The following is an 11646-nucleotide window of genomic DNA, read 5'->3' on the forward strand; positions in this document are numbered from 1 at the left end:
CTTTTCCAAGGAACAGTCTGGAACAGGCTGCCCATGGAAGTGGCTGAGTCACCAGGCCTGGGGGTATTTAAAAGACATGTAGATATGGCATTTGGGGCCATGGTTTAATGGTGGACTTGGTAGTGCTGGGTAATAATTGTTGGACTTGATGATCTTAGAGGTCTTTTCCAACCTAATAGATTCTGTGGCTCTAGGAAAACAAAATGACTGCTGGTGGCTTTGCTCTCTAACATCAGTGTTGAGAAGAAACTGGAAGTGAGTTAAGAGTGCTTCTATCCTTTAGACAGTTAGCAGGAAATACAATGTGATACAGGGCTCCTGGGCTGCTAATGATATGTTTTTGGCAAACTCTCCAATTCAGTGAGCTCATGTGTTAAAAACCAAATGTGTAAGCTTGGTGTACAGTAAAATTTTCTTACTAAAGCTTTAGCCAATAATTTTTTACCAATATATAAAATGAAATATGCGGTAAATATAAAAATATTAGTAGAACCATAATTTCTTAAAATTATGCATGTCTTGCAAAACTGTGCATTTATGATAAAAATATCAAATAAATAACTGCCTGAAGTAAATAGTCAGATAAAGTTGGTAAAGTCTGATAAAGTCAGATAATAGTCCAATAAAGTTGGAGAAAGATGATAACATTTTCATTTATATTCAGTATGAAACACATTGATTTTAAGGAAAAACACCAGTATGCTTAAATTGTGAGTTACAATATTTAATCACTAATCCTTTGGAAAACACCAAAAAATATTTTATGTGCTGATTAGTAGATCTCCAGAACTTCAAAGTGGCATCAACAGATAGATTGTTTCTGGTCATAATGGCATCTAAAATGAACTTACGAAACTTTGACATCCCCCTCAGAGTTTTTTTCTGTCCTGGTCAGGCACTTGTAGAAGAAACTGCTAAAAATGTGTGTACGGTCAGCAACATGTTTTGGTGCCTTCTCCAACAACAGATACCTACCAAAGAAGAAAACAAAATTATGAAATTGTTTTTCTAGAAAGTACTGTTACTGCTAAAGAAAAAGGGCAGTTATTTTAATGACTTAGCATACTCAGGCTATGCTTAGTATAAGTTGCCTTCACAGACACTAATCACACCCAACTTTTCTCTTTTAACTATTCACATCAGCAGAGTATGTAACAGCCAAGAACCTACTAAGAAGGCAGTTATTTTTTGTCCCTGAGTTTTTCTCCAGTATTCAAGCTTCTGACTTTATTTTGAAAGTTAGGTACCTAGCCCTTACAATTAAGAGAGACCTGAAAACCTAACCAAGTATAAACCTATATATGCTATACTATGTGCCTATACTTGTGCCTATTCAAAGAACATGGAAAACAGGTCAGTAAAATTGTCCATTTCACTTTTGCAGGTTATGCATGTGGAAGCTAAGTACCTATTATTTCACTGCTGATAATTTTATTATAAACATCAGATTTTGTGTTTATTCTGTCACTCTACAAGGCCAAAACTCTCATAATTGCAGTTATCCTACACAAGGTACCTCCAGCTTCACCTGACGAATTGGGCAACACAGTCGTACATGACATTGCTTGCAACAGAATGAAAACTGAGAATGTGGGATGCCTTTAACAAATTGTAAAAGCAGAGGAGTTCTACAACAATTGCGTTCTTTTATTTATATCTTCCTTTTCTGTTGAGAAGCTACAGCTATTCAGAGGATCATGATGCATTATTTAGTTCTAGTTTAGAGCAAAATATGAGGGGCTTTGCTGTAAAACCCATCGTTACACATTTCCTTTTCCTATCCTCTAGAAAAGTCTTCCTGTTGCTCACAGTTCTTGCACCCATCTGGATGCCAAATAAAATGCAATTCCTGCTGACAAGCTTCAAAAGAACCAGAATTCTTCTTAGGTCTAAGTAAGCAGAGTAAAAATAAACCACAGCTTTAGGGACTGGTGGTAACAGTAACAAAGCCAGTTCTTGAAAACCTGCTTTCACAAGCAACTTTAGCAGGATGGCTTGGAGTAGCTAAGCCAAGCACAACCTCCTCAAGATGTATCAGCTGTGTTTCTTTCTGCAGATCTGCATGAGAAGAATACCTGAAATTGCACAGTATAGCAGAGGATCCACTTCGTGCAAACTTAGTAAATAAAATACTACTGCAGACCCTCTACTTTCTTCAGCTGCTTACTTAACACTTTCTGTTCTGTAAGGTCATCAAGAAGCTTTTTTCCTCCAGTTATTCTGTCTGGATTTTATCACAGCCCTTCAAAGGGACAAAACAAATGAAATTAAAACAAATGTAACTGCTAAGAAGAAAAAAAAGCTTTTTTAAAATGTCCAATGTCCAATTCATCACATTGTTACTTCTGAAATTGTTGTATTTAGTGACCAACACTTCCAGTAACATTCAAGTCCACATCACACCCCAGAGAGTGTGAAGGATACAAGCAGGGCTGAGATTACTTACTTAAGATAGAAATCAATGATGACATCATTGAGAAACTCTCCATATTCTAAGCACTCTAGGTCTTCTCTTGTGACTCCCAGTCCTCCTTTTGCAGGTGGGGGTGGATAAACAATTAAACTAGAAAACAAATCATATAATAACAGTGACAAACTGTTTTACGTGACATTGTTCTGAATATGGCTGTCTTATATGCAGAAGATTTTCTATAAAACCTGTGAAAAGCAGTAGTTCTCAAAACCTTACAATTTCCTTCTCCAACATGTAGGTGCTACAAAATAAATATCACCCCAAAGCACCCTGAAACTTTGATAAAAACTTTTGAAAAGCAGACTATTTTTGTCTTCATCCTGTTTTTCTATTTTGGATCAAAGTATTTGAAAAATGGCTATGTAAAATGTGAAGAAATACTAGAGGACAAGTAGTTATAAAAATATTTGAGTGTGACAGAACAGTAAAAGAAAACTTTGTTCAGATTTTACAAAAAGCTAGCTTAAATTAGTAAGTTTTTCTAAGATAGGATTAAATGGATACTGATAGAAACAATGAGATCCCCACTCTCCCTGTTGATGCACCCATGATATGACCTTGTAGCCATAGATCAGATTTATTCCAATTTCTGTGAGACTGTTATCCTATAACACATCCATATTGTTTTGTAACAGGTAACTACACTGATATTTGCTGATATTTTAGATTTGAAGAGTGACTTTCACACAACACTTTCAAATCAACTAGAGAATGGCAGACAACCGAGGGCTATTATTCCAGTATTTAATTTATTCATTTTTTTATATTTTCCCCTTCTCATTTATATGAAATACACTTACTTCTCAACTGCTCCCATTTCTCTTACTTCTTTCCATTCATCATTCAGTGCAGAGGACAAAGAGATACAATAGCAGCCACTATTCTGCTTATTTGCAAGGGCATAACTGGGCCTGATGACTTTTAGCTCTGATTCCTATCAGAAAAACACAGACAATTGTAAAAAGCATTATATACAGCTTGATACATAAAACACAAGACACAAAACCCAAGCCTAAAAACCACAGGAGTACCCTGCATCACTGAAGAGGATTCTTGCTGGTAATCCAAAGTACAAACTTTGATATTTGGGCAAACATACCATTGTTCAGACAACTAAAAAGTTACCAATATTTTAAAAAATAATGACAGATCTTAATTCATAATAATCTCTCTAAAACTATTCAAGTATTATTTGCCAAGTGAACCAGAAATGGTTTTGGAGAAGAAACATAAAAGAATGGAGACAAGTGTCAGACTGTCTTACCAGAAGCTGTATATGCTTAGAAGGTTTGAAAATCTAGTCCTTGAACAATATGCCTAAAAACAATCCATATTTGAGCTGGCTGGCTTCCTTTTAAAGTCCCCAGTTTCATGGACCTTGCAGATTGATATGCTGTCTCTTGGCTTTTTACTGGTGGGAACAAAGATATGTAATTTCTGTGTGACAATGATGTGGGGCTGGGTTTAGACATCTACTCAAGAGATTAAACCAAGACAACACATCAACTTGCAGAGATTCATTTCCCCAGCAGTCTGAGGAATAATTCAGTATTTTCAAGCTGTGGAGACCCCACAAGTATATCTAAAGGTATCTGGAGGGCCATCTACACAGCTCTTCCTCTGCTGCACTTCCAGCTCAACCAAAAAATGGTTCCATTACTCATTACATGATTAACTTCCTGCTTGCTGCCCTAGAGACACCACAAGGGCAGAACACCCCTGTGGTTCTAAACTTACACAACCATTAATAGATCTAAATCACTGGTACTTTACACTTACTGATAAAGTTTACAGACTATCCCTCTGTGGACACAATCTAGTTGACTGCAGATTTTGGAGTAATCCTGACTGGGTTTTTTTGAGCTATGAATTAAGGAAGAAGGCTGACCTAAAATTTACTCAGTGTGTGAATGCCAACCAGTGGTGATGAATGAAGCAACAGCTATCCACTAACCTGAATTACAGGCTCATGAGCATCTGAAGTATTCTTTTTTGGCATGAATTGCTTTAGTAGATCCTTATTGCAACTCACAAAAGAGCTTTCTTCAGGAGAAAGATCCTTAAACAAGGGTACTGCTTGTTTCAAAGACAAAAACTCAGCAAGATCTGGTGCTCTGTTCCTCTTGCTGACACCTGTAATCAGTTCAGTAAGTCTGTCTTCTTCCCATTCTGTGAGTGGTTGAGACAGTTCAAAAAATACAAATTCATTGGATTTGGCTGGAAAAGTGAGAGAATGGATAATATTAACTATTAGTTTATGTGATAGAAACTTGTCTGAACAACCACAAAGCAGCTTAAAGAGACAATGGCAAGAGGGAAGCCCAAACAATGCCCTGCCAGGTTGATCACAGGAGCCATCAGCCCACAGAAGTCCCACTTTCACCGGCCCAGAGGAGCACAGCAAAACAGCAGGTAGGAATCCAAATTACAGACTGAGCAAAGACACACAATCAGGGCCCTTCCCAGGGCTGCCCCAGGAGAGTCTCTGCCCAAGGGTCCAGACCCAAAACCCATCACAATAAGTCAATGCCAGAGCACTTTTTGGACTGAAAGGGGGCTGCTGCTGAGGTGTACAGCACACATGATGGGATGCAGGGGAAGAGGATTTTGGGATTGCACAGGAATCCCAAAGGATTGTTTAAGGAAAGACCTAAAGGCAGCAAAGAGAGACATTCACGTAATTCAGGGAAGAAGTATTATGGGCAAAGAGAGGATTAAGGGCATAAGAAGGACCAGTCACATTTAAATACTTTGCTGGTCATTGCACTTGTCTGGCCATGCCATGAGCATGGACCAGCACAGCCTATCCTGTCTTCTTATTAAAGTCCTTTCTAACTCTCCTGGCTGACCCCACTCAGGCTGTCAGATCCACCACAATATATTTTCCCCTAATATAAACACATTAAGGCAGCAGAGCAGAACCATAGTAACCATTGCCACAATCTGCAAAACCACCACTGATTTTTTCAACAAGTCTCTAAAAACACATCAAAACATTCACATTACTATGTAAAATTAAAAGGTGTAAAACAATCAAACAAATTTACTAAAAATTCCTGATGGTTTCTCCAATAAGAATGTAATCAATGCAGATAAACCTAATATTAAAAGATGCCTTGCATCTTCATACTCACATTCCACTCATTTCACTGGGAACTGTGTCTACAGAAGGTACCAGTAACTTCAATAAACTTGCATCAACTAAAGGTTGCTCTCTGCTAAAATTTTATTCAGTACTTTACTTGAAACTCCTTGTACTCCTTATGTAAAGCTGCCATTACTTATAATTTTTCTTCATACATGTGGTGATTGTATAGGGAATACATACTATTAAATGTCACACAGACAATGCTGACATCATCTTTTTCACAGATGCTATTTGCAACAATTTTGCTTACGTAAAAGCCTTGTATGATTGTGCCACTCTGAATATGTGAGCCAGAGTTATACTCTACTTTTTACAGAGCATGCTCTATTTTTTACAGAGATTCATGCTAGAAAAACAAATACAATGAGTCCATAATACTCTAAGACTAAACAGCCCATTTGGCCTTTTGTGGAAATTTTCTTCAATAATAATGCAATGGCTCACTGCAGTCTTGTCAAAGGTCAAGTCAGTCTTTACTTGCCAAGCCTTTTGTATAGAATATGCACTACTCAAGAGTAAGGATATTTAACACATCCATATATTTTAAAGAGAGAGATGCTTTGTACTCAAGTCTAGTTTCAGAAGGCCTTCTGACAGAGACTACAATTAAATTGTTCTGATGTCTTTTTATTAAGTAGCAATAGTTTTGAATTAGATAATATTAGGTTTTTTTCTTCCAAATAAAAGTACAGTGAAGCATTTTAGAAATTCAGAAGTAACCAACTTATCTACACTAGTACAGCCTCACCTTGAGGACATGTATGCAATTTTGGGCATCACAATATAAAATTACATTAAGCTATTAGAGAGCATCCAGAGGAGGGCCACAAAGATGGTAAAGGGCCTTGAGGGCAAGTCATACAAGAAGCAGCTGATATCACTTGACTCGTTCAGCATGCAGAAGAGGAAACTGAGGGGAGACCTCACTGCAGTTACAACTTCCTTGTGAGGGGAAGAGGAGGGGCAGGCATGGATCTCTTCTCTGTGGTGACCAGTGACAGGACCCAAGGGAATAGCCTGAAGTTGTGTCAGGGGAAGGTTATACTGGATATTAGAAAAAGGTTCTTCACCCAGAGGGTGCCCGAGTACTGGAACAGGTTCCCCTGGGAAGTGGTCACAGCACCAGCCTGACAGGAGTTCAAGGAGCATTTTGACAATGCTGTCAGGCACATGGTGTGATCCTTGAGGATGGTGCTGTGCAGGGCCAGGAGCTGGACTCAATGATCCTTCCAACTCAGTGTATTTTCTGATTTTGTGATCTTTAAAGCACTATAGACTTTCCTCTGCATTCAAAAAATACTGGTGTCAAACAGCCACTTTACTGATATGACCTTTTCATTGCACTTGAGGAGAGCAATTACTCACATGGTTGGCTGGCAACTAGCTTTCCCATCTGGGTTTCAATCTTTTCTACATAATCCACAGACAACCAAAGAAAAATAATTGTTGAAGAACAGCCACCACCACTTTTCCACCAGCCAAATCTTCTCAGATCCAGTATATCCACTGTAAGCTGAATGTTCTTAAGAAACACTGTAGAAAACAAAATCCAAAAAACTATGATCTTAACAGCCATAGATAGAGTAATACATATCACAGTAACTACATGGTGAGAGGTATGACTGGAGTGTATTAACACAATACTTATAGATCTTATTCCTTGCATTACAAAAAATACTGAGAATTCAATATTTTAGTCAGTTACATCAAGCTGCATAAAACAAAGTTACCAAATTGTAACACAAAAATCTAAACATCTGCATGCAGGATTCTTCCTGAACAAAACTGTTTTTTTTTTTCTCAAAACAACCACAGTTAATACCTACAAATATGGAAAAATGAATACTGCAAATCATTAATTCCTATTTGCTTTCGGTCAACTCAGCTTAGAACTGCTTATAAACCTTTTTCTACTACACATCATACTGGAAAATCAACTGAATGCAAATCTATAGTTATATTCCTCTTAACTTTAGTCTACTCATACATTTTTGTAAACCTAAGGATCTAATTTGAAAAGTTCTATGTTTCATCTCAACAACAAGCATAGTCATATCTACTATAGTTCAACACCTAAAATATGCAGGAATATGGGAGGCATGTCATTAAAACTATGAATTGACCTTAAAAGTAGAAGAAGCTGCTAAGTTAATGCTTACACTAAAGACACCAAAACTTTTATTTATTGAAAAACATAAATTTAAAGTTATCTAATATCTTTGTGAAATATTATAAATTATTCATAACAGAAATACATACTTAGTGTTTTAATGCAATACTTTAAAGATACAATTTAGAAAAGGCTAAAGAAAAAAAAAATCTCTTACCCTGAAATGGAATCACAATATTTTTCATTGTAAACTGAAATAAGATTTAAAAAAAAATATAAATTAGTTTATATTTTACAAATTGATTAAAACAATATATGGATTTAAAAATACCTGCACATTTTTCCTTATAGTGAAATAAACTGAAAATAATATAATAGAATAATTCTGTTTGGAAAACACCATTAAGCTCAAGTCAAATATGCTTAGTTTGAGACTTCACATTGCCTATATCACCTAAAAAAATATTCCTAAAGGCACTGCAGAACATAAATGACAGCAAGCAACTTTCAGAAACCCAAGGCACTGAGAAATGAGCACAAAGTTGCAGAACTGCCTATAGGCTCCTTAGAAAGAAAAGAACACTTGGGACAGAAGGAGCTAAAGTAACCTGTGAGAAGCTGTCAGATGCACTGCTTGAAGTAAGGACATGATAGAAGTGGTTCAACTTTATGCTAGTATTTCTTTCCGTCAATCTTTGAGTTAAAGGCCTTTAAAGATTGCACTTGCACTGCTGCTATGTTAAAGAGACTTTGCTAAATGAGGAATGCTTTATTGCCACTTTGACAAAAGGTTATATATATTAACAAAGGAGGTTTTCGCTTAGACACAAAGTTGTGTTTCCCAAGGAAAATTTCTACTTTACACTTACAAGCATTGATCCTAAGCTTATTTCAACTCATTCTTCAATTATTTTTGCCTATTAATTTAGAAAATTTCCATGAAATGTTTTTCTAACTGCTGTTTTGTGAGAAGCTGAAATTGTTATTACAATCCAAGATTGAAAAATGTCTTACAGAAGGCACAAGAGATGCAGGTTCAAACATCTCTTTTTCAGTTGCAATATACAGAATGAACCTGGTGAAAGACCTGTTGCAACTCCAGGAGTTGGTGCTCCATTTAAAGAACATCTTCACTTGTGTTTCTACACCCTGTGAGTAGCAGACTGTCTACACACTAAAGCTTTTAGTACTGTTTTTATGCTCTCTGAAGCCACAAAGTAAGCAATTTTCTGTTTAAAAGGCCAGAGCATAGTATATTTCTGCACTCTGATCATTATGAATTACTTTATTAGAACACAACTACTATTTCAGAAAAGTAATTGGTCTTTAAGTGGTATTAATTGGCCATTAATATGGCCCTTGTTTTCTGTTAGAATTCATTAAAAATTTCCTCAGTATGACTTGTGTTCCAGTACAGCATTTATACAGAACCTTTACACATGAAAACTGTGGCCACAGGAAATCACAGTTAGCTTTTCTACTGACAGTGTCCAAATGCACAAGGCCACACACTCCATTGTTTAGCCAAAGGAATTAAATGCAACAGTAATAAAAACACTGTGCTTCCACACTAAGTACCACTGTCTTTGTTTAACCAGAATTTTAATTTTTAAATATTCATAAAATAGCATAATAGAACAACTTACCCTAGCAGGACCTGTTGATAAACACTTAAATTTCCCGATGTGTAGTCTATCAAATTCAACATCCAGTGCCAAGTTTGTCTGCTTTCTAGGTGTGCTTCCAGAAGGTAACCTGAGAGGACATTTATCTTCAATTGACTCTGTTAAAAACTGGAAAAAAATGTATTTACTAAAGGACTTGTTAGATATGCTCCTCCTGTAACCTCAGGAATACCTTTCTTCATGCTTGTAAGAACTGACTCCCAAAACCAGCTTCCACATAAAATCATATTAAAAAACTCTAGATGTTATTGTATTCATTCCTTAAGGGTCTAACAGCACCTTGTTACGCCTCCATTACCAAGACACAATCTATGCTCTTGACTTGCTTCTAAATTAGTAACAACACAAACAACAGAGCAACAGAATAACACCTTTCTTTTCATAGCAAAGCTTCAGGATCCAATTCTGTGCTTATGATTGAATAGATTCACCTGTGAGAAGAGGCAGCATTGGCTCTTCTGACTTGTTTCAGGATTACAGAGATAACCCATATCCAAGTCAAAGGCTAATTAAGTCAAAAATGGGGCAAACAACCTTTAAGGCTACTTTTAGATTCAAGTTCTACAGCTAGCCTGATAGGAAAGGGAACTTCACCTTATCTCTGTCTGCTGTCAACAAAGATCCTGAACTTCCATAAGCCCTGAATTACAACAGAGGATTGGATGACAAAAAGAAATGATGACCAATTTAAAACAGTATGTGGAAACAAATTTTTCCGCAGATGTATCTTTATGATGTCTGTTTCTACCTCAGGTTACTATTTGATCTTTCTGTTTTCTGAAATTAAATATTTCCAAAAGTTTATTGTCAAAATAGGAAATACACTGTACATAGCAAAAACACCCAAGCTTCAGAACCAGAGAAATTCTCTGAAGAGTGTCCAGTATTCTAGCTGTGAAATAAATTACTGCAGCTTCGGCTTGTGACTGGGACCATAATAAACAATCATTTTCTATAACAAACATTACAGAAATAAATTGGCATAACAATACATAGGCCAAAAGCTGGACTACCTGCTCTGTGTGACTTTTCATCTTGTCTTCTAATTGCTCGTCTGAAAAACAGAAGTCAGACTGTTGGTCTGTTTCTTTATTTTCAGTGATATTATCCTGCATCAGCTCTGTGCATTGTGGTTCAGAAGGGCCATCTTCATCATCACTGGAAAGGATAACTAAAAAGGAAAAAAAGTAGTATACATATAGTACAAATTACAGACTTGTGAATATTTAATTCCTTGTGGATTTCAGACAAGTAGAGAATTCTGTCTTGCAGTCATGATATCAAAGTACACTGCTCAAACCAGTCAAGATCTGCATGCATGGAACTGTATGCAAGAAGCAGTGCTCTGCATCTTTACAAACACCTTTTATACCAGATCATAAAAATTATTTGGCTATTAAATGAAACAGGACACAGCACAGCTGCTTCAAATAAGAGACTAATTTTTCTCAGTTTTAGCATCATTAAAAATTAAAAGCTTAGTTTTTTCATAGCCACAAAATCAGCTGAAAAGGGACGATTGGAATTCAAGAATCTGGCTGTCCATCCTGTTTCTCAGGTACAAGATCCTGACACTAGGTACTGTTCTCTAACATGCACAATGCATTAAAAACAACAGGATGGCAGTCGTCAATCTTTTGTTCCCTATGTCTCAACTAGCCAGTTATGCTCCAATTCTCCTAGTACCCAAGTGCACACCAGGAATTGTCATCAGCACAGACACAGTACATACTTGGATCAATGGAAACAAGTTGCTGATTACCCCTGCAGATTCTGTTCCGCAGCTTGCTCAGGTACTCTGATTTGTCTATCTTTAATTTCCTGATTGTACGAACTTGTGGTGAAATCACATCCTCACTGGTGGCAGAAAGCTGTTTCTTTGACAAATTTATGGAAGAAGACTCTGAGGCAGAGTCCTCTGTGTGGCTATGAGCAGGCCTTAAGTGGTTGTGGGTGGAAGTGTCTTTAGAGTCTCTCTCTGCTGGACAGTCTGGCACCAGAATAGGATTAGATCTGTGGTTTTGTCCATCCTCACAGAGTATTCTGCAGCCAGGAGACTGAGTTGAACTAAAACTTTTCTTTTCCTAGAAACAGGAATCAGAGACAGGATGTAAGTTTATTGCTTGACATTTCTAGATGGTTCAGATCACTGATCTTAGCTATGTGCTAGAAAAAATAATTATAGCTTAACACAGTGACATTTAATGCTTAATTCTGGATCATTTCTCCC

The 11646-nt window shown here is 36.8% G+C and overlaps 1 protein-coding gene across 1 annotated transcript in view; it reads right to left on the reverse strand.

Moving 5' to 3' along the window:
- The window catches only part of SENP7 (SUMO specific peptidase 7), a 53866-nt gene that overhangs the window by 9395 nt on the left and 32825 nt on the right, over positions 1–11646 (reverse strand). The window contains exons 9-17 of the mRNA XM_053970781.1: positions 11149–11500; positions 10430–10587; positions 9378–9524; positions 7949–7982; positions 6987–7154; positions 4428–4690; positions 3274–3407; positions 2447–2563; positions 852–971 (exon numbers count right to left, since the gene is read on the reverse strand). Of these exons, the coding sequence (XP_053826756.1) occupies positions 852–971; positions 2447–2563; positions 3274–3407; positions 4428–4690; positions 6987–7154; positions 7949–7982; positions 9378–9524; positions 10430–10587; positions 11149–11500 (1493 nt within the window). The remainder of the gene's footprint in view (positions 1–851; positions 972–2446; positions 2564–3273; positions 3408–4427; positions 4691–6986; positions 7155–7948; positions 7983–9377; positions 9525–10429; positions 10588–11148; positions 11501–11646) is intronic.

The sequence above is a fragment of the Vidua macroura genome, chromosome 2, assembly GCF_024509145.1.
Source record: "Vidua macroura isolate BioBank_ID:100142 chromosome 2, ASM2450914v1, whole genome shotgun sequence".
NCBI lineage: Eukaryota > Metazoa > Chordata > Aves > Passeriformes > Viduidae > Vidua > Vidua macroura.